The following is a 19239-nucleotide window of genomic DNA, read 5'->3' on the forward strand; positions in this document are numbered from 1 at the left end:
CAAGGATGGAAAGGACTTAGAGCTTTTTACAGTCTCTTGGTATGTGGTCAACGGAATAGGGATTTGGTCAGAAAAATGGAAATTAACAGAATGGAAAATCGATGAAAAAGACTTATGGCCTAAAGAAGCTTGGATGGAGATGGCTCAAATCAGTACAGACAAGAATTAATGTATATCATGTAGATGCCCATCAAAACAAAGATGGCCTACAAAGCAAATATAATAACTAAGCAGACAGGCTAGCAAGTATGGCGATAAAACTTGAGGCACATTACCAAAGTGAACAGACAGGGCCTACAGAAATTAAAATGAAGAGACAATGGACCAGATTGACTCTTCCCACACAGACAGGGGTTACAAGAGAGACAATGGACCAGAGTGACTCTTCCCACACAGGCAGAGATTACAAGAGAAGAAATAGAACAGATACACAAATTCCCAGGACATATAGGAAGCCATGCAACATACCAATGGTTCACTCAAAGGAACATAACCATATCATGGAATGAAGTTAAGAATGCTGTACAGAAATATGAAGGATGCCCTGCAACCAAAACCATATTTCAGCATAATTACCATGGAATAGGCACTCATAGACTACATTTTAATCACACGCTTCAAATTGATCACACAGGACCATTGAATAAGTATAAGAAATAAGTATGCATGCACAAAAGTAGATGTCTGCACAGGATTAGTTATGGCCAGATCAGGGCCGAAACCAGACCAAAAACTAACAATATTTACATTGTGGTCATGGATTTGTGCTTATGGTACACCCAGACTAATACAAAGAGATTAGGGAACCCACTTTACTGGTAAAATTATACAGAGACTAGCACAAAATCTTGACATGATGTGGGAATTCTACCTACCCTATAACCCAAGAGCCGCAGGCAGTATTGAAAGATTTAATGGATTAATTAAAGTAAAATTAATGGCACATAAAGATAGTTCACTCTCAGAAGCTCTGGCAACAGCTACCTTTGAACTAAATAACAGACCTAGAATCAATAGACGATCTCCAATTGAGGAAGTCCTCAGCACACAGGAAGATATAGATTATCCAGATGAGAAAACTAGAAATATAATCAAATCCTATGCTTGTATTCAGAGGCACAAGGATAAACTAACCCAGACAGAAATCATAGCATCAGGCACCGGAAACACCGTGTAGACCACAGACAGCAAGGGAGGACTGCAACTAACCAAACTGGAGGACTTGGCATCACGCTGACAAACAATGTGTGTATGTGTGTGAGAGAGAGCATTAAAATGTACAGTGATCCTTATTATTGGTAGTTCTCTATGACCAAATACATAATCATAGTACTACTAGCCTGATAGCCAACTATATCACTTGCTGGATAAATACTGTAAAAATTGGACCAAATACAAGAAAGAATTGGAAATAACATTGTTATTGCTAACCCTATACTTATTAGTGGATTATGGGGTATTCGCTTTTTGGTGCAACTAGCTATGCATGTCACTAACCACATGTCACCCATTGGCTATGCTTGCTGTGCTTTATGTTACATTATCATTTTCAGTGCTAAACACCCCAGAACTGGAATATGAGTCATCACTGGCAACAGCACTGTGAGTACAATTCTACTCTCAACCATCACCCCCAAACTACAAATACCCACCTATAGACCTAAAGTTCTAGACCCACTATACAAAATACCCAGATGGTGGGCAGATGATAGGATATGGGCACCATATCAACTAAAAACAGACAGCTTCTGGACCAAGTAACTTATTTCTGGTTCTAGGGCTGCGACTCCTCAGACAACACGTAGCACCATACTACCCTAACAAAAAGTATATGCTAGATCAAAAAAGATAGTATAAATACAAATAGATATGAACAAAATCCCACAAAACGTCACTTTGATGAGGTGTGGTCTAATGCCTCCAGTGTTAGAGCACTCTTTAATAATTATTGGTATAGACCATCCAAGGTTAGACAGAACACACTTAATGTTACAGGAGTCTACAAAACAACCACTATAGGAATAGAGACAGATTCTTCTCTTGATTGTGATTTAGCTATAAATTCAACCTTTCCTAAATTATATACAAGCACTTTGATATACACAGGGTTAGAAGGTGAAGCAGAGGGCAGGTGGTTCAACCTTACAGCATTAACATGGGAAGAACTGGTGTATGACCATGAATATGGTGAATATGAGCCTAGAGAGGAAGAAGGAAAAGAAACTTCCTCACCTACAAACCACCAAACCTGTGTAAACCGGGTCCAAGTATGAACTGGACCCAATGTACAAAATTTGCTGTACCTTAGCCACTTAAGAGTGGCATACCACTTTTGACAAGGAAAATGTAGTTTTGTCTTCCGATCTACATTGATGACCTAAGCCAGGTAAATAAGCCTGGTTTATTTCTGTAACATTTTTATGCAGTCTGTTATGCACTGTGGTTTCAGATGTGCAATAATTTGTACAATGGTTTATTACCAAGTATGCCTTTAAGCAGAACAAATGTGTTTTTCTATATAGTTCCTTGCCTTAATAAATATGTAATATAAATTTAAGCAAACTTCTATTTTGTATATTTGTAAACTACAAAGTAAAAAAAAATAAATGAACATTTTGTGGAGTTTATACAAACTCCACAAAACTTTTGCATACTCAAGGTGAGAAATAAGTTTTAAATAAACCTATAAAATTTTATCTGAAAAAAAAAAAAAGAGTGGCATACCCCCTCTACCTAATCCATGGGGAAATAGGTGCCCCAGGGACTTACATGACCACCTGTACCCAGAACTCCAGAGGACATGGAACCAGACAAACTGGCTCTGGGTGGCAGGCTTCCCAAGTGTACCCTGGCTCAGCAAGCTAAGCTACTACCCCGACTTAAGATGGGCCACCAGAATAGACACACAACAATGGCCCACCTGGGAGGATTGGGTATCAGCCATGGCCTTCGGGGTGGAACATTATAGACAACCACTAATAGAAATAATACTGACCCCTAGGATCAAGAAAATACAGATTTCCATCTCATTACAAGCATTTAAGCCTCCTAAGTTATAGTGTGGAGAAATAGATACCATATCATATCAATACAGCAGCCCAAATAAGGTCAGCAGAAAACCCCTACAGGCACTGGCGCTAGGTTCTTTTATGGCCAGGGCGTTATCAGGAGGCTTGAACAGTAGCAGAAGCAGTAGTCGCAGCCAACAAGGCAGAAATCTACAATATTCAGCAAATTAATATGAAAACAGGCCAGGCACTCCCCGCACTGTCAAGAACCATAGATTCTCTCCACATCATGGTAAACATCATGAACACAGAAATGCAAGTATTTAAGGAACAATATAAACAGAAACATCATAGATAACTCAGAACCATAACTTAATTATGTGCTAAATGTATAGAAGTGATCTAGCAGAAGTAGAGAAAGAATTAAATACCCTTTTTACAACAGGACTAGGAAGAAGAACCCCAGACTTTTAAACATTATTTAGATAACGAAAGAGGATCATATTGCACAGAAGGCATATGTGAGATACACCTAATACAGGTATTTCTGGACAACACATACCCAGGATATCACACTAAAGCCATACCACAGAAACTAGGCAATGAATTCATAATACCAGATGATCACTTTATGTGGTCATCAGTTAACACTACAAATACCTCTATATACATACCACTTGAAGACACCTTTAAGTTAGGAGCAAATACATATGCCTAACACTTCTGAAGCATGTTTTAATTTAACAGGTATATGTTATCTGATGATGAACTGCTCACAGGCCACAATGGATAATACAACAATCATGATTAAGTTGACCCTAGAGGAAAAACATTACTTTGACTCCAATGGTGTACATAACTTGGTTGGTTTATTGGAAGCCAACACCATAATAAAAATTGGAACAAGGAGATAACAAAACGTGGCCTGTGGATATCCACATCGGAAGACTAGCATGCCTAGACTTTGTATGTACCCCAGTGTACTGGTGGCACTGGGTTAAATAGACATTTTGGTTCCTCATATTTCTGATCATTATCTTTATGCTATTAAAAGTGTCTTCGATATGTTTTAGAAGCAACTATAGAAAATATGCCAAAAAGAAGCCCTCACTCAGAAGGTCAAGAGACAATAACTACAGACGGAACTATGACCTTAGCTGCATGGCGAGAGCTAATACATTTTTCAGGAAAATATTCTTTGATAATGCATCATCATTTGGAATTTTGTATAATAGATTGACTACAAATAAGCTATTTGAACCAGAAAATTGCATGTTTTGCTTAAGACCCTATGCTATATGCTATTTGTGACCCAATATGGGTGATAAATTAGCTAATTTGTATCATCATTGCTGTTATCATAACCATGCATCCCAGAACATGTTCTCAAACCCCATCAGAGCAACCCAAAGCTATTGAGCAGCCCCATGATCTGCTGTGTTAGCAGAGGAAACCACTTCTGGTACCACACGTTACAACATGTTGGAGCATGTACCTGACTCCATATACAAAATGTTGGAGGGAGAGTGGTATGGGAATGACCCTACACAATCACACAATCCGGAACTCTTACAGGCTTATTGTCTGAGGTCAATATTAAAACCACTTCCAGGTGTACATGGCATGTAAGCAAGGCATGCAGGGAGGTTTTGATAAATGGAAAATACTTCAAATGAATAGACCACACTCTTCATGGAACAAAATTTGAGAGAGTATTTTTGGGAATGATACAAAATAATAAATAGTATTTGATGATTTAATCTGAAACAGTGCAAAAAGATTAAAGATTCCTGTAGTGACAATTCTGGAATGTTGCTTTCTTTTTAAAAAACAAATATTATAAGCCTATGGTTTTGTTTTAATCGCAGGTGTGGGATATGGGGCTGCTTCAGAGCCGCTGACTGTGATTTACCTCATGTCTAGAAGAGGCATGGTTTTACCAGCTGTAGATAATTTCTGAGATGGTATGCTGTTTGGAACTCTGGGAATTTTTTAGAGGGTATATAAATGTGAGAGTCCCAATAGGCAGGGTTAGAGGTTGTTGGTCGTTTAGGGGCCTTGTTCCAGTTTATTAGTAGTTATGCTCAAAAAAGAAACAAAAAAAAATTAGAGAAGACAGGAAATTAACCTATTTATCAAGGTTTCCCACATCATGTTTCCTCTAAGATGTACAAAAACTATGGACACTACAGATGGGAGATGTACTAAGGGCTTCAGTTTGGTGGATCTCGTCATTTTTAATACAGGGCAAAAAAAAAAAAAAACCCACAGGAAACTACAGGCAGAAGTATACAAACGCATGCAAAGCAAAATAAAACAAAACCAAACAAACCCAGCAAACCAAGCCAGGGAGAAGGTTCAGAGGATAAAGGTGCTTGCCACCGAGCTTGAAAGCCTGAGTTCAACTTGCAGGATCCATATGGTAGAAGGAGAGAGCCCTCTCCTAAAAGGTGCCTTCTAATCTCACACATGGGGCATGGCATACACGGAAGGAATGAATGAATGTATGTATGTATGTATGTATATACGCTTAGAAATTCAACAACCAAAAGGATGTACAGCCAACATGTGTAGCTACTAATAATAACTATACATATATCCTTTCAGAATTCTCATTTATCAATGCTACTACAAGTTTCAAAGTCTCTAATTCTTCAGTGTTGACATTCTGCCTTCTCCCAAAACTGCCACACAACCGAGAAAACAAGTCTATCTACCTGTACATCCGCACCCCCACTCTCTTCCACCTTTACCTTCCAGTTCCTGTGAGGGAGACAGGATGATCAATCAGGTATTTGAATTTATCCCTTCGAATAGGGTGCTGCCAGACATGATCTACAAGACGTGGAAGGGCACACTGTGGGGGGAAAAAAAAAGCAAAAAACACAAATGTCCAATAGAGGGCACTCTGGTTGAAGAAGTGTTACTTATTTGACTATTTACATCAAGGACATTTGGATGCTTTATAGAGGAGCAGAATGCATAAAGAAGGGCAAGATTGAACATTGAGAAAGCATCAATAATACGTCTGGTAAGTTTACATAAAACAGGTTAATGGAAATATTCAAGCAACGGAAACATGTGCTTCAAGAAACCTGAGGATTTTTTACTTTTTTTTTTTTATAACATTTACTTATTTATTTATTGTATGTGAGTACACTGTGTTGCTCTCTTCAGAGACACCAGAAGAGGACATCAGATCCTGTTACAGAAGGTTGTGAGCTGCCATGTTGTTGCTGGGAATTGAACTCATGACCTCTGGAAATGTAGTCAGTGCTCTTAACTGCTGAGCCATCTCTCCAGCCCCCTGGCTTTGTTTTTTTTTTTTTTTTTTTGAGACAGGATCTTATTGTGTAGCCCAGTCTGGCCTGGAACTCGTGGCAATCCTCCTGCTTCGGCCTCTGAAGTGATAGGACTATCAGTGCCAGCCACCATGCTCAGCAAGATCTGAATTTTCTAGTTGGCAAGATGGCTCAGCCACTGGAAGAGCTTGCAACCCCATGCATGACTTGTGCTTCTCCCCCTAGAGCCCATGCTGGAAAGAGAGAAGCAGTTCCTGAAAGCTGTCTTCTGACCCTGAGCCCAAACTCACACACGAACTAAATAATAACTGGGTGGTTTTTTTTTTTATTTAAATGTGCATTTTAAAAGATCATCTGAATACACAACTTCTGCTCACCAAACACTTAACAAAGTGAAGTTTAAAAAAGGAATAATGACCCCAAACATGCTAGGTATGTGTATACAAACCTTTGGGGCTTTATGCTTCTTCACAGGCAGTAAACTTTCAGGACAGGGACCGGCATTAGCTGCATAGTTCAGAGAGAGAAGAACTTCCTCGGGGATTCTGAAGTCATTCTGAAGGGGAGTAGGAAGGGGTTTGAGGTGGTTCCCCATGGATTTTTTCTCCTTTAGCTCGGGAAGCCCTAAGAAAGTAATAGGAAAGACAAACTTTTAGTGGAGTGTTCTGGGGAGTTAAAGTTTCCCAGACTGCCTCAGCAGTATCCTGTGTTTCTAACAAGAGGGGAGCCTCTAGCAGATGAACCCAGGTACAAAGAATACTTAAAGCACAGAAGAGTAGCGTAGAAGGGTGGAGGGAAGGGTGGAAGGGGGATATGAGAACATATAGAGAGATACAAAGTAAAGGCCTGGGTTTCACAGGGTGAGTGTACAGCTAGCCCGGATCCCACCCCCACTGCCCTTCCACATAGACAGTGAATCGGTAGCTAGCTCAGGATAGAGTGCTTGCTTAGTGTAAGTCCTTGAGTTGAATCCGTACCTCCTAGATGATGGAACTGTAGCAAAATATAAATAAGAAACGAACCAAAAAGCCCTGTGACCTCCAGACTGGCGATAACCTCAGTCTGATGAGCAAGAATGAAAGGGTGACGGGCTTGAGTCTTATTCTGGTACAGGTTCTACTACCTCAAACTCACAGACATCGCCTGCCTCTGCCTTCCAAGTGCTGGGATTAAAGGCGTGACCGACAAAGACGAAGCCCCAAAGATGGAGATCTTAAGGAATCTCAAAAAACATCTTGAATCTTACACAAATAGGCATTATTTGTGTAAGCTATGTTTTTCTTATCCACATGACTGTGTTTTTAAAGCTCTCAGAGTCAGAGAACAAGAAACCAAACTTCATATAGATATTAGTATTTAAACAAAGGTGAAACCGTATTCTGATTTGGTGATTGTCCAGGCTGGCTAAGGAGAAGGGGAGAACGGATTGTGAATTCTGTCAGTAGCCCTGATGGTTCTGTCCACAGCATCCTTGAAGTTTACCTTTTGGCTCCTTAACTACATAGAGTTTTGCCTGTTTGGACTCAGATGTTGATGGGGAGGTCAGCGAAGTGTCCGAAACTTTGTGGAGAGACATAATAATCAATGCCTGGTGTCACTCTCAGAACTATTCCTCCAATAAAGTTAATTCAAAAACAAATCAAAATCGTGTTTAGACTTTCAAGTTGTCCATAATTCTGTAGGCAAAACAAAGCACATGAACAGAGAGACCTCTTGAGTGTTTGTGTTAAGACTGAATTTCAGAATTCATCTGGCATGGTTTCCTTTCTTTGGGGAGCCCTCTAAGATAACATGACATGACAGAAGAGGGGTAGCTGTGGGTCAGAGTCAGGGCCCAGCCCAGGAAAGTCAGGCTCCGCCGCCCTACAGACTGCGGGCTCGTCAGCGCGACCCAGCTCCGCGGGCGCGAGTGGGGCGGGGCTCCCACGGTCCTTTCAGCAAAGTCCTACACCCTAGGACTGCACTGTAGGAGTGCAGGACACCCGCCGCCGCTGTACCCACTAGTTGTGTTTGCCGCCTGGCATCGGAAAGCCATCCCTTTTCCGGAACGCCCTGCGTCGTCATAGCAACGCAGGTCCCCCCCCCACCGGTCCTAGCAACTTGCGGGCCGAGCTGCCTCCGGTAAAACCGTCAAAAGAAGAGAGATGAAAAGGAGTCTCTACACTCTCTAGATGTTTCCGTGTGTTTCTAGTCATGGGTAGTAGCAATAAGGAAGAATATTGAATCGGGCTGTTGTCTCGGAATGGGACAGGTTCTCGAAGCCGCGCTTCCGGGTGCAGACTGCGCAAGCGCAGACTCGAGCGCCCAAGAGACTCCTGGGGCCCTGCCCACCCTGAGAGGGTGATGTAGCAAGAGTCCTTCTGTTCTTGAATCTGTCTGTTCAGGGCTAGAATAATCTATGAGTTCTGAATCAGCCAGGGCAACTTAGTGAGAATCTTGTCTCAAAAGGAGAGGCGGAGTAAACTAGCAAGTAACTTCTGTGCTCTCAGTTCGTGTTCATAAGTGCCATTCATCATAGTGTCAGGTAGCTTTTTATGCCAACAGTAGCTGAAGGAGAAGACGAATACCTGAGCAGGACATTCTCACCTAGGCTAATGGAGGAATTATGTTACAGGTTACAAAGAAAGAAACGGGCCCGGATTTGCATTTGCAGAAGCATTGGCTCCTTAGCATTCTCTCTTAAGAATCTACTGATTGTATGAGCGAGCACATCATGATCAGTAGTTGGCAACAATCTTCCCATTGACACGCCTATGGAAACAAGCACAGAGTAACTCTGCTCACCCTGTATGACCTAACTGTTGCCACCCATTCCTGCAGTGCAAGGGAGATGGGAGAAATCTCTTCAGAGATCAAGTATGTCCGTTTATTGAATCAAATGGCTATTCACTGTCATGCAGGGGCAAAGGACAGCATGGTGGGATGGGGGGTGCCGGTTTATGAAGGGTTAGGGCCCACTTGGACTCAAGTTAACCAAGACTGTGCATCTAATTTGTGACATTGATGTAACAGTTTGCTCTTGTGGGGTGCCACACTCAAGGTTGGCATGATTGCTCACTTTGATTTTCTACTTTTTTATCTTTTAGGTTATGTGTATTGCGTGTGAGGAAAGATGCCCCAGAGAAGAGGGAATCAGATTCCCTGGAGTTACAGGTGGTTGTGGGCCACCTGACATGGGTTCTAGGAACCAAATTCAGGTTGTCTGCAACAGCAGTCTGCCCTCTTAGCTACTAAACCATCGCTCCAGTCCCCAATTGTTGATTTTAAATAATGCTGTTAGAATTGCAGACTTGAGTTTCATTTTTAACGACAATAAAATCATTAAATGGTGGAATGTGGTGGATGGAACACACTTTGTAACCCTGGCACTTGAGAGATGGAGGCAGGAGGATCAGGAGTTCAAGGCCATCTTTGGTTACATATTGAATTCTAGACCAGCCTGGGCTACATGAGAAAGGAAAAAAAATCTTAAATAAATTTTAATTGAGATCAGCATATTTGTGCAAATCTGTATTCTCAGCATCTGTGTTTATATTAATTTAAAAACAAAACTTTGGGCTGGAGAGATGGGGTCCTGAGTTCAATTCCCAGCAAACACATGGTGGCTAACAGCCATATTTAATGGAATCCGATGCCCTCTTCTGGTGTGTCTGAAGACAGAGACAGTGTACTTATGTATATAAAAAAAAAAAAATAAATCTTAAAATCAAACAAACTTTGAAGATACTCTACATCCTGCACTATTAAACATTCAGTTAGGATCTAAAAACCCAATGTAAAAATAAAATCAGCTAAGCATGGTAGTACATTTCTTAAGTCCCAGCCCTCGGGAGGTAGGGGTGGATCTTTGTGAGTTCCAGGCCACACACAGAGACCATCTTAAAACAAAACAAAACAAAACAAACAAACAAACACTTCAGAGAAAAAGAGCCGTGAGTGGAAAAGCTTAGGCATTCTGCTACAGAGCCCAAGAGCTATGGAAACTCTCCATAGAAGAGTTGAGCTTTGGGCTGGTGAGATGGCTCAGTGGGCAAGAGCACCCGACTGCTCTTCCGAAGGTCCGGAGTTCAAATCCCAGCAACCACATGGTGGCTCACAACCATCCACAACAAGATCTGATGCCCTCTTCTGGAGTGTCTGAAAGCAACTACAGTATACTTACATATAATAAATAAATAAATCTTAAAAAAAAAAAAAAGAAGAAGAAGAAGAAGAGCTGAGCTTTGAAATGTCCGATGAGGAGTCACTGTGCAAGCAGGGAGTGCTCACGCAGTATGTGGGAGGGAACAGGGGCCTTCAACAACCACTCCAGGGCCTTTAGAAAGTCATTTTCAACACTGTGGAGCAAGTTGATGCAGCTGTGAATGCAAGGCCACACAGGAAGAGTGGTAGGACCAAATAAAACTATCCAGAGGAATTTCTCAAAGACCAGGTGCACACAGAACTGAAATAAAGATCTCTGTGGGTGGCATTAAGGGCTCCAAAGAACAGTTTCATATTGTTTTGCACAGCATGGAAGATTTTGAAGCAATTGACATCGCACAGTTGGCCAGGACAGTGGGAAGGGGTTTTGTTTTCATATCCTCCATGAGTATGATATCCTAGATAAGACTATCATTCAGAATCAGACTGAATAGCTAGGAAATGAAGATAGCTCTGTCAGAGCAAGGGATAGATAGCCAGTGCTTCCTCTAGCCAAGGTGGTTCCATTGAGATAGTTTGGTGCTAATTTTGCCCGTGACAGTTTTGGTGGCATCAGTGGTGGCCAGCTCTCATTCATAGACTTGCTAATGATAGTGGTTGTGGAGGATGTGGCCTTGGTTATTCTGAAGGAATAACAGCAGAAGTGCTGGTCATGGGCAGGGCTATGGAAAGCCAGGCAGCAGCTCTGTGGAAACGGCAGCTGTACAAGCCGCACAATGGAGGAGGCAGCACCTGGCATCGGTGGTGGGAGTGGCAGTGACCTTTACATCGACAATGTCATCAGTCATCAGCCTTGGGCAGTGGTAGAAACCTCAGTGGCAGCAGCTCTGGCTCCTGTGATTGCAAAGCCCAAGACTTTGCCAAGGCATATAACTAGTGTGGCCATGATGGTGTGGTGGTGGACAGTTCTAATTACTTTTGTTTAAACAAAAGTCTAACAGGGAGAGCCTGGGAAGCTACCAGTTACAAACTACCGGTTACAAACCAGGGCAGTAATGGTGGCAGGGCCTATCACAGAGAGAATGCTCATGAGAACAGGGGGGGGGGGAGGAGAAACCCCTCAAGGACTGTACTTGTGGCTAAGAATGTACCAGGGCTTTCTGCTGTTTCTGTACTTTGGGGGGTAGGGTGGGGGTGGAGTTACATTTTAGACTTTTTTTATACCCATGCTGTTAGCTGATCAAGATGCTGAATGAATGTGTCTGTTTAAAGGGACTAGGGACTGGGAATGACTCAATGGTAAACACACTCACTGTGCAAGCCAAATCCAGCACCCATGGATGTGAGCTGTGCCTATTAGCAGACTCCTTTAATCGCAGCACTGGGGAGGCAGAGACAAATCTCTAGGCCAGCCTGGTCTATATAAGGTGTTCCAGGCCACCCAAGTCTTCAGTATGAGACTCTCATGACAATAAAAATATGGCTGGACACGTGTGCCTGTAACCACGCTGATGAGGAGAGAGGATCACGGGGGCTTTGCTGACTAGCCTCCTAGTCAAAGAGTGAGTCCAGGCTAAGGAGAGACTCAAGGGACCAAGGCAGCAGGTGAATGAACAGGACACCCGATGTCCTCTGACCTCCAAATGCACCCACAGGTGCAAACAGGCACACAATGCATACACTACACACACTGAAGGGTTTTTTCTAAATATATTTATTTATCACATTCTTCACATATGCAGTAGTTTGCCATTTTATATATGAACACAAAATTTAAAAAGTTTTCAGTGGACTGGGAACAATGCATATTAAACAAATTCATCACACCAGTGATTAAAGATCTGCAGGAAGAGGTAATCAAAATTCAGGAGTAAAAAGTAAGTACGACAATCAGAAGCTATGTTTAATCACACACACAGAGACACACACAATTTAAAAACAGCTTTTCCTCCTGTGACTCATGACATGTAGACCCAAGACACGAAGGCACAGTCCAATGGCAGGGCCTAGACCAGGGCTTCAGCTCTCTGCACACCCAAGAGTCGGTGATGTTCGGGCATTCAGACTGCACCTCCAATGGCTAGGTGTGGGTACTGCCTGTTTCAACAATATGCCAGGACAGCTCCCCATCAGTGAGACACACACCGGCACCAAGCCCTGGGTGCCCTCTTCACACCTGAAGGAAAGTGCTCCAGCAGCGGAACATGCTGAAGTAGAAATGGCCAATGTGGCGGTGTAAAAAGAGAATAAACACACAGGAAAAGGGGGACACGCGTTTTTTTTTTCCCCCAATCTAAACACAAAACAATTTGAGGCAGTTCTGAAAACAATACACCTTTTCTCAAGTCTACATTAATTTAAAGGCATTTACAGAAGAAAAAAAGGTTCACTAAGTATTAGAAGAGTCGGGATCATTCCTACCAACTTACAGATAATTGTTTTTAATCTGCTGATATCTCAGCTTCCTATTGAGCTGAAGGTGGAGGAGGGCTCCAATCTCTCTGTTTCAACAGCCAGCTGTCTTTATTCTCTGTATAAACGGGGCTTTTATGTAATGTCTTGTTCCGACGGAGGGCCTAGCGCTCCATTGCCAAACTGAAGCTGTAGAGATGTTGAACCCCACAAACCACAAGTGTCACTCACTGCTGTCCTCAACACCCTCCAGCTCTTCCAGTGTCAGGGTCATCAAAGCCTAGACACTCAAGAGTTCTTTGCCAATGTGGGTAGCTGTACATAGCATTGGGGGAAAATTACGTGAAATTACCGTGTAACACTAGTCAGCAAGACACTAAACCTGTACTAATCAAAGGAATGAGCCATCTTCAACTAAGATATTTATTCTAAGGCTGGACTTCTAGCTCAGTGCTTGCCCAGCATGCACAAGGACAAGCTTTACTCCCTGATACAGCACAGAAAAGGAATCGATTCTGCCCCCAAACGCTATAAAGCATTGCTTACACTGTCAGAAGTCCTCATGAGGTGCCGTCCACTCAACAATCCTAGAGCCCGGCTATGAAATGTGCACACTGGCTCTAACCACTGGGTGTCCATACCTACGTAACGACAGCAGCAACGCTCTCCAGAAGCACATTGCCTTCCCCGAATGTTAAGGCAGATAAACCTGAAGTGATTTTGGAAAGACAAAACACGAGTGAATGCCCATGACCATGTAGGTTAAGATAACAAGGTAAGGGCTGCAGAGGTGGCTCAGTGGTTAACTGACTTCTTTCCAGAGGTCCTGAGTTTAGTTCCCAGCAACCACTTGGTGACTCATAACCATCTATAATGGATCTGATGTGTCTGAAGACAACTATAGTGTAGTCATATACTTAAATAAACAAATCTTAAAAAAAAAAAAAAAAAAAAAAGGAAAAGGAAAAGGAAACCCAAGTAAGCCAGATAAGTCTGGTGGTTCCCACCTGATACGGGGAGACAAGGCAGGGGCCACTGCATCTTGCACAAGCCCATCAAGAAGCAGGTGGACTCAACAATCCTAGGGCTAGGGGGCTGTTTGTGAGAGTAGCAGTAAGTACTCAGGACCTTGCAGTTTTTAAGAGGTAACAATCCAGACTCAGGTTTTAATTGTAGGGAGACTACGAAAATGGTAAGGCTGTTTCTGCCAGGGCCAGTGCTCTGCAGCAATCCTATGAGGAAGTTACCCTCCCCGTTTTACAGATGAGGAAACTGGTTCTGTAATGCAGGCAGCCTGCCCCTGCTCACTCTTCTGTAAATCCCCCGGCTGTCGGAATCCACAGCCCCTGCATCAGTCACCTCCCTACTGGCTCTCAATCTGGGTGTTCTCAGGGAAGGAGTAAATCTCTAGCAACAGAGAAGAACAGCTCTATGTAGATAACATTGTGTCTGTTTTACTCCAAGGGGCTTGAGAGAGGGTCACTTGTAAGCAAGGCTGTTCTCCAACTTCAACTGGTTTTGTAGCCAGGAATAATCTAGGACTTGTGATTCTCCTTCTCCCACCTCTCTAGAGCTGGGATTACAGGTGCACGTCACCCCATCAAGTGTATGCTGTCATGGCACTGATGCGTCTTGGTCAAGCCTCTCAACAGTTTGTGTGTGGTAGGCAAGCACATCACCAAACCCCAAACAATCCCTCCCCTTTTTTGAGCAGAGTAAACAAACATGTATTAAGGAAAAGTGAGAAAGAACTCAAAATCCTCCAAGGAGGAATACCCACAACTTAGTTTTTTTAAATGCTGTCATAAAAGTTTAAAGTATGTATACCTTATAAGGAGGCCTTTTACTGCAGTCATATGACTTTAGGTCAGTGGTTCTCAACCTTCCTAATGCTGTGACCCTTTAATAGTTGTGATAACCCCTAAAACCATAAAATTATTTCATTGCTATTTTGTAACTGTAATTTTGCTACTGTAATGAATTGTAAATATGTTTTCCAGCAGTCTTTGGTGACCCCTGTGAAAGGATCATTTGACACCCCCACCCAGAGGTTGGGGTGACAAGCTGGCAACCATTACTTTAGTTTCATTCTCCCTCCCACAAACATGAAACTGGTATTGCCTCAAAATTTCGTATACCAGTGCAAAACAGACATTTTTTTAAACAGGTTCTCTTGACAACTAATAAATTCCATCTTTGTCTTTGTCTTTGTTTTGTTTCTTTTCCAGAGACAGAGTCTCTCTGTGTAACCTTGGCTGTCCTGGAACTCCCTTGGTAAACCAGGCTAACCTCAAACTCATAAAGATTCACCTATCTCTGCCTCCCAAGAGCTAGAATTAAATGCATGGACCACCACTACTAGGCTAAATTCCATCTTTTTAGGTAATCTAGACCAAGTGAGTGATTTTCAAACATAATATGACTTGTCTAAAAAAGCTGTGATATTCAATTTTTAGGCAAGAATAATTTTTAAGTTTCAAAACAAGTTACATATCATAAATGAATTAGTTCTGTAGCAATGTTTACAAATTACAATTATTTCAACATTGTACTTTCTTTCTTAACCTGCCAACATCAACAACTTTTCCCTTGAATAGAAGGGAAGCAGGTACATTGTCCACACTGCCAAATGCTGTAGTTACTGACAAGTTAAAAACAGCCCCGGCTAGGCATGGTGGTGCACACCTTTAAACCCTGCACTCGGGAGGCAGATCTGTGAGTTCAAGAACAACCTGGCCAACATGAGTTCCAGGACAGACAGAGATTTGTAGAGCCACCCTGTTTCAAAAACAAAGAACAACAGAAACAAACAGACAACACCAGAGATTCCAGTCTCAGTGTTCTAATAAAGTCTAACATGAGGCAAGCAACATTACCCAGGTGATTTTAATACATTCATCCATCAACAACAACAACAACAACAACAACAAACCCTAAACTTGCTCCCTCTCCCTCTTATCTGAGACTGAGAATAAAAACGTCCAACACAGAAGTAGTACACGGCCAAAGCAGACATCCAAATGCAAAGTGAAATGCTGCACAGACAGTAGAAATCACAGTTATCAGCATTAATACTTCTTATAGAAAACACTAAACCCCTTACTTTGTAGACAAATAAGAAGTATTCTTAACAGAACACAGCTTTCTCCCATTGGCACAACACGGAACAATAAACAAACCCACTTGGAACACAGTTAGCAAGAGGTTTTGGTTTTATTTTCTCTTTAAAGAGTTCAGGCATGGTTTGAAAAAAAAAAAAAAAAAAAAAAAGACTCCTGCTAATGCAGCCAGCAATGCGGTCATGGTTACCAACCCAATCTTCTTTCACAGAAGTGGCCACCTCGTTTAGGGTTTTGTATTTTTGAGGTTCTCCTAAGACGCTCTTTGAATGCTAAGATGGTTGCAGTCTTACACACATTATTATCACCTAAAATCTTGACAGGAAAAGAATTCCTAATGAAAGGCCTTCTGGGGCAGCACATGCTTATATTATAAACTCTGGCACCTGAGGAGGCTGAGGCAGGAGGATGTGAGGTCCACACTAGCTTGGTTGCAGAGAAAGACCTTGTCTCAAAAAAGAGTGGGTGGGGGGAAGGGTAACCATGATCAGTCCAACATTGGAATGGAGAACTGCTACAAAGTAACACCCTTTCCTGAAAATGCATACCTAGTACTTCAAAGAAAGGGACATCCCCCCCACCCCACCCAGAAATCCCATTCCCTTGCTTCAGAAGCCTGGCTTATTACCAAGTCTCAGGCCAGTCTGTTCCCTCATTATATTTAAAATGCCATTACTCACTAAAGTGACCAGCTTGTTTTAATCTTTAAGACTACAAGCGTTCACAGGCTCCATTCACAGGCTTATCAAGGGGCTATGGTTCTGTGACAACACAGAACACTGTTGTTTAAGAACAAAGAACTGACAGAAACAGCCAAGATTCATCTCCAGCGGTGGTAAATAAGGCAGATAAGGAACCTGGAGACACGTGGTCCTAACGGAGAGTGATTATAAAAGAGCTCTCCAAATCTCGAGAGACTCAAAAGTGATTTTTAAAGCCACTCTGAAAAGATTTCCCAAATTTTGTATGAATGGTTGCCAGGAAACCACCGAAGTGACTGTGCCATGGGATTTTGTGTGTGAGCAACTTGTAAGGCTCATTTCTTTGGGCAGGAGGTTTGAACTACATGGTCCGTGGTACCCTTCTGATGCACAGTCCTCCCACACATAGGCTCACCCTTGCACACTAGCACAGCATGTCCTTCAGACACACCAGGTGTGGAACGGGAACCTCACAATTTGCAAATGTCACATATGAGTACATGTCCTTACAAATGATCACACAGTAATTTATTTCATCTAAAAATATATTGTTAAAGTATAATGACTGAGCAGATGTCTCAGAAGCCAGCTTCTGGATTCTTAGTAGCCATTTTAGGATTATTAGTAGAGAAAGATTAATACTTCCACTATGGACTCACTAGTCTATAACAAGGAAAGCCACTACGTATTAGACAATAAAGCAATTAGACCAAAGGATACTTCTAAGTAACTTCAAAGAAGTTATAACCTAAAAGTTTAAAAAAAAAGAAAAAATCTTGGCCAGGCATGGAGATGTCTTCTGTGATCCTAGCACTTGGGACGCAGGAGCAGGAGGTCAGGGGTTCAAGGCCAGTCAGGCTACATAGCAAGTTCAAGACCAGCCTGGGCTACATAGCAAGACCCCGCCTCTAAAAAACCAAAATCAAACCAACAATAATAAAATCTTCCACAGAACTTCTATGGTAGAATAATTAAAAAACACACTGGCAGCTCAGGGAGTCTGTATTAAAATGACTTTTGAAATTTCAAAAGGAAATGTCTTTTTTTCCCTTTCTATTTCTGTCCCTTGAATTTATACTAGCATTGAGCTCAAGGGAAGGAACACTAATTGTTTAAAAGAATCATAACTTATACAGAAAATGGAAAACAAAACAGTAGACCAGAACTTTCAGAAAAATACAGTGGAAGGGCTGGGCTGTGGCTCAGTGTGCTGCCCCTGAGCAAGACCCTGGGTTCCATTCCCAGCACAGAAGCAAAGCAAAACAGAATAGCGACAAAAGAGACGAGCAGAATGCATAATAAGATTATCTTTGGAAAATAGGGTTTTTTTTTTCTCTACCAAAAATAACAAAATTTATTTCTTCCCAATTGCACTAGCAGACCTCCTGATAGTGTGCATGAAAAAAACTTCTATGTTCAGAGATACTGAAATGATGTCTTCCTAAGTGTTTGGCTAACTCATGGTCAAGACATGTTTAGTCTCTGGTTGGATGGAATCAAGGAAATAAATAGATAAAACTACCAAGGCTTGACCTGAGATAAGCCTGCAAAAATCTGCCATTACCTCAGCTGTTGGTCTTTCTCCCCCAAAGGGAACAAAATGAACAAACAAAAAAAGTCACTAAGTGAGCTTCCCACAGCCCAACTCCAGGTGAATCATCAGAAAGGCTAAAGAGCTCCAAACACTGTGGCGTAAGGATTCAGTAACCACTGAAGACGGCTGGCTCGGAATCAGGAAGAATATCCAATCTTCAATGGCAAGAAAGGAGGCAGAGCCAGGGCTTCTAAAACACATACCGGCAAGTCCAGGTCCGTGGCCGGACATAATCCAAAAATGTAGGCTACGAGGGGAGAAATAAGGGAAAGAACAGTTTATGTATGTCCATGGTGCATGTGAATTAGGCATGGGTGGTACTGGCTGACCGTCATATACTGTACTTCCCTACGCTACCTCCCAGCATTCCCATGACCTTTAAGGTGTAAGACATCTCCTAATTCAAAGGCTCTGAGATATTTTCTACTAACAGCACCGATTAACTCAACTGCGAAGCTTTGCCAAGAAGTTTCTCAATCTCAGTAACTTGCACTCAGCTCCACAGAGCATGGATTGAATGTAGGCAGACACTGTCTCTCAGCATCCTGATAGCTTACTCTAGCAAAATTCAGTTTTGGTCAAAAGTCTAAATAGGTCAGACTAGATAATAAAGCATATGCATATGACTGCTAATGATCCACTCCAAGGTGAAGTACTCTGTCCAAAACAGGAACGATGGGAGAGACAAAACCCAAGCACAAGGAAGACAAAGAAAGAAAAGAATGGGGCTGGAGCGATGGCTCAGCGATTAAGAGCCCTGACTGCTCTTCCAGAGGTCATGAGTTCAATTCCCAGCAACCACATAGTGGCTCACAACCATATGTAATGAGATCTGATGCCCTCTTTTGGTGTGTCTGAAGACAACTACAGAGTATAAATAAAAATATATGAAAGAAAGAAAGAAAGGAAGGAAGGAAGAAAGAGGGAAAGGGAAGGGAAGGGAAGGGAAGGGAAGGGAAG

At 42.1% G+C, this 19239-nt stretch overlaps 2 protein-coding genes across 2 annotated transcripts in view; both read right to left on the reverse strand.

Annotated features, from left to right (window-relative positions):
* The window catches only part of Axdnd1 (axonemal dynein light chain domain containing 1), an 84638-nt gene extending 76752 nt beyond the window's left edge, over positions 1 to 7886 (reverse strand). Inside the window, exons 1-3 of the mRNA XM_021199072.2 lie at positions 7793 to 7886; positions 6759 to 6934; positions 5762 to 5865 (exon numbers count right to left, since the gene is read on the reverse strand). Coding sequence (XP_021054731.1) covers positions 5762 to 5865; positions 6759 to 6934; positions 7793 to 7886 — 374 coding nt within the window. The remainder of the gene's footprint in view (positions 1 to 5761; positions 5866 to 6758; positions 6935 to 7792) is intronic.
* Positions 7887 to 16591: 8705 nt separating this feature from the next.
* Soat1 (sterol O-acyltransferase 1) overlaps positions 16592 to 19239 on the reverse strand; it is a 43146-nt gene continuing 40498 nt past the window's right edge. Inside the window, exon 16 of the mRNA XM_021198028.2 lies at positions 16592 to 18526. Coding sequence (XP_021053687.1) covers positions 18470 to 18526 — 57 coding nt within the window. The 3' untranslated portion in view covers positions 16592 to 18469. The remainder of the gene's footprint in view (positions 18527 to 19239) is intronic.

Source organism: Mus pahari, chromosome 5 (genome assembly GCF_900095145.1).
Source record: "Mus pahari chromosome 5, PAHARI_EIJ_v1.1, whole genome shotgun sequence".
Classification (NCBI taxonomy): domain Eukaryota; kingdom Metazoa; phylum Chordata; class Mammalia; order Rodentia; family Muridae; genus Mus; species Mus pahari.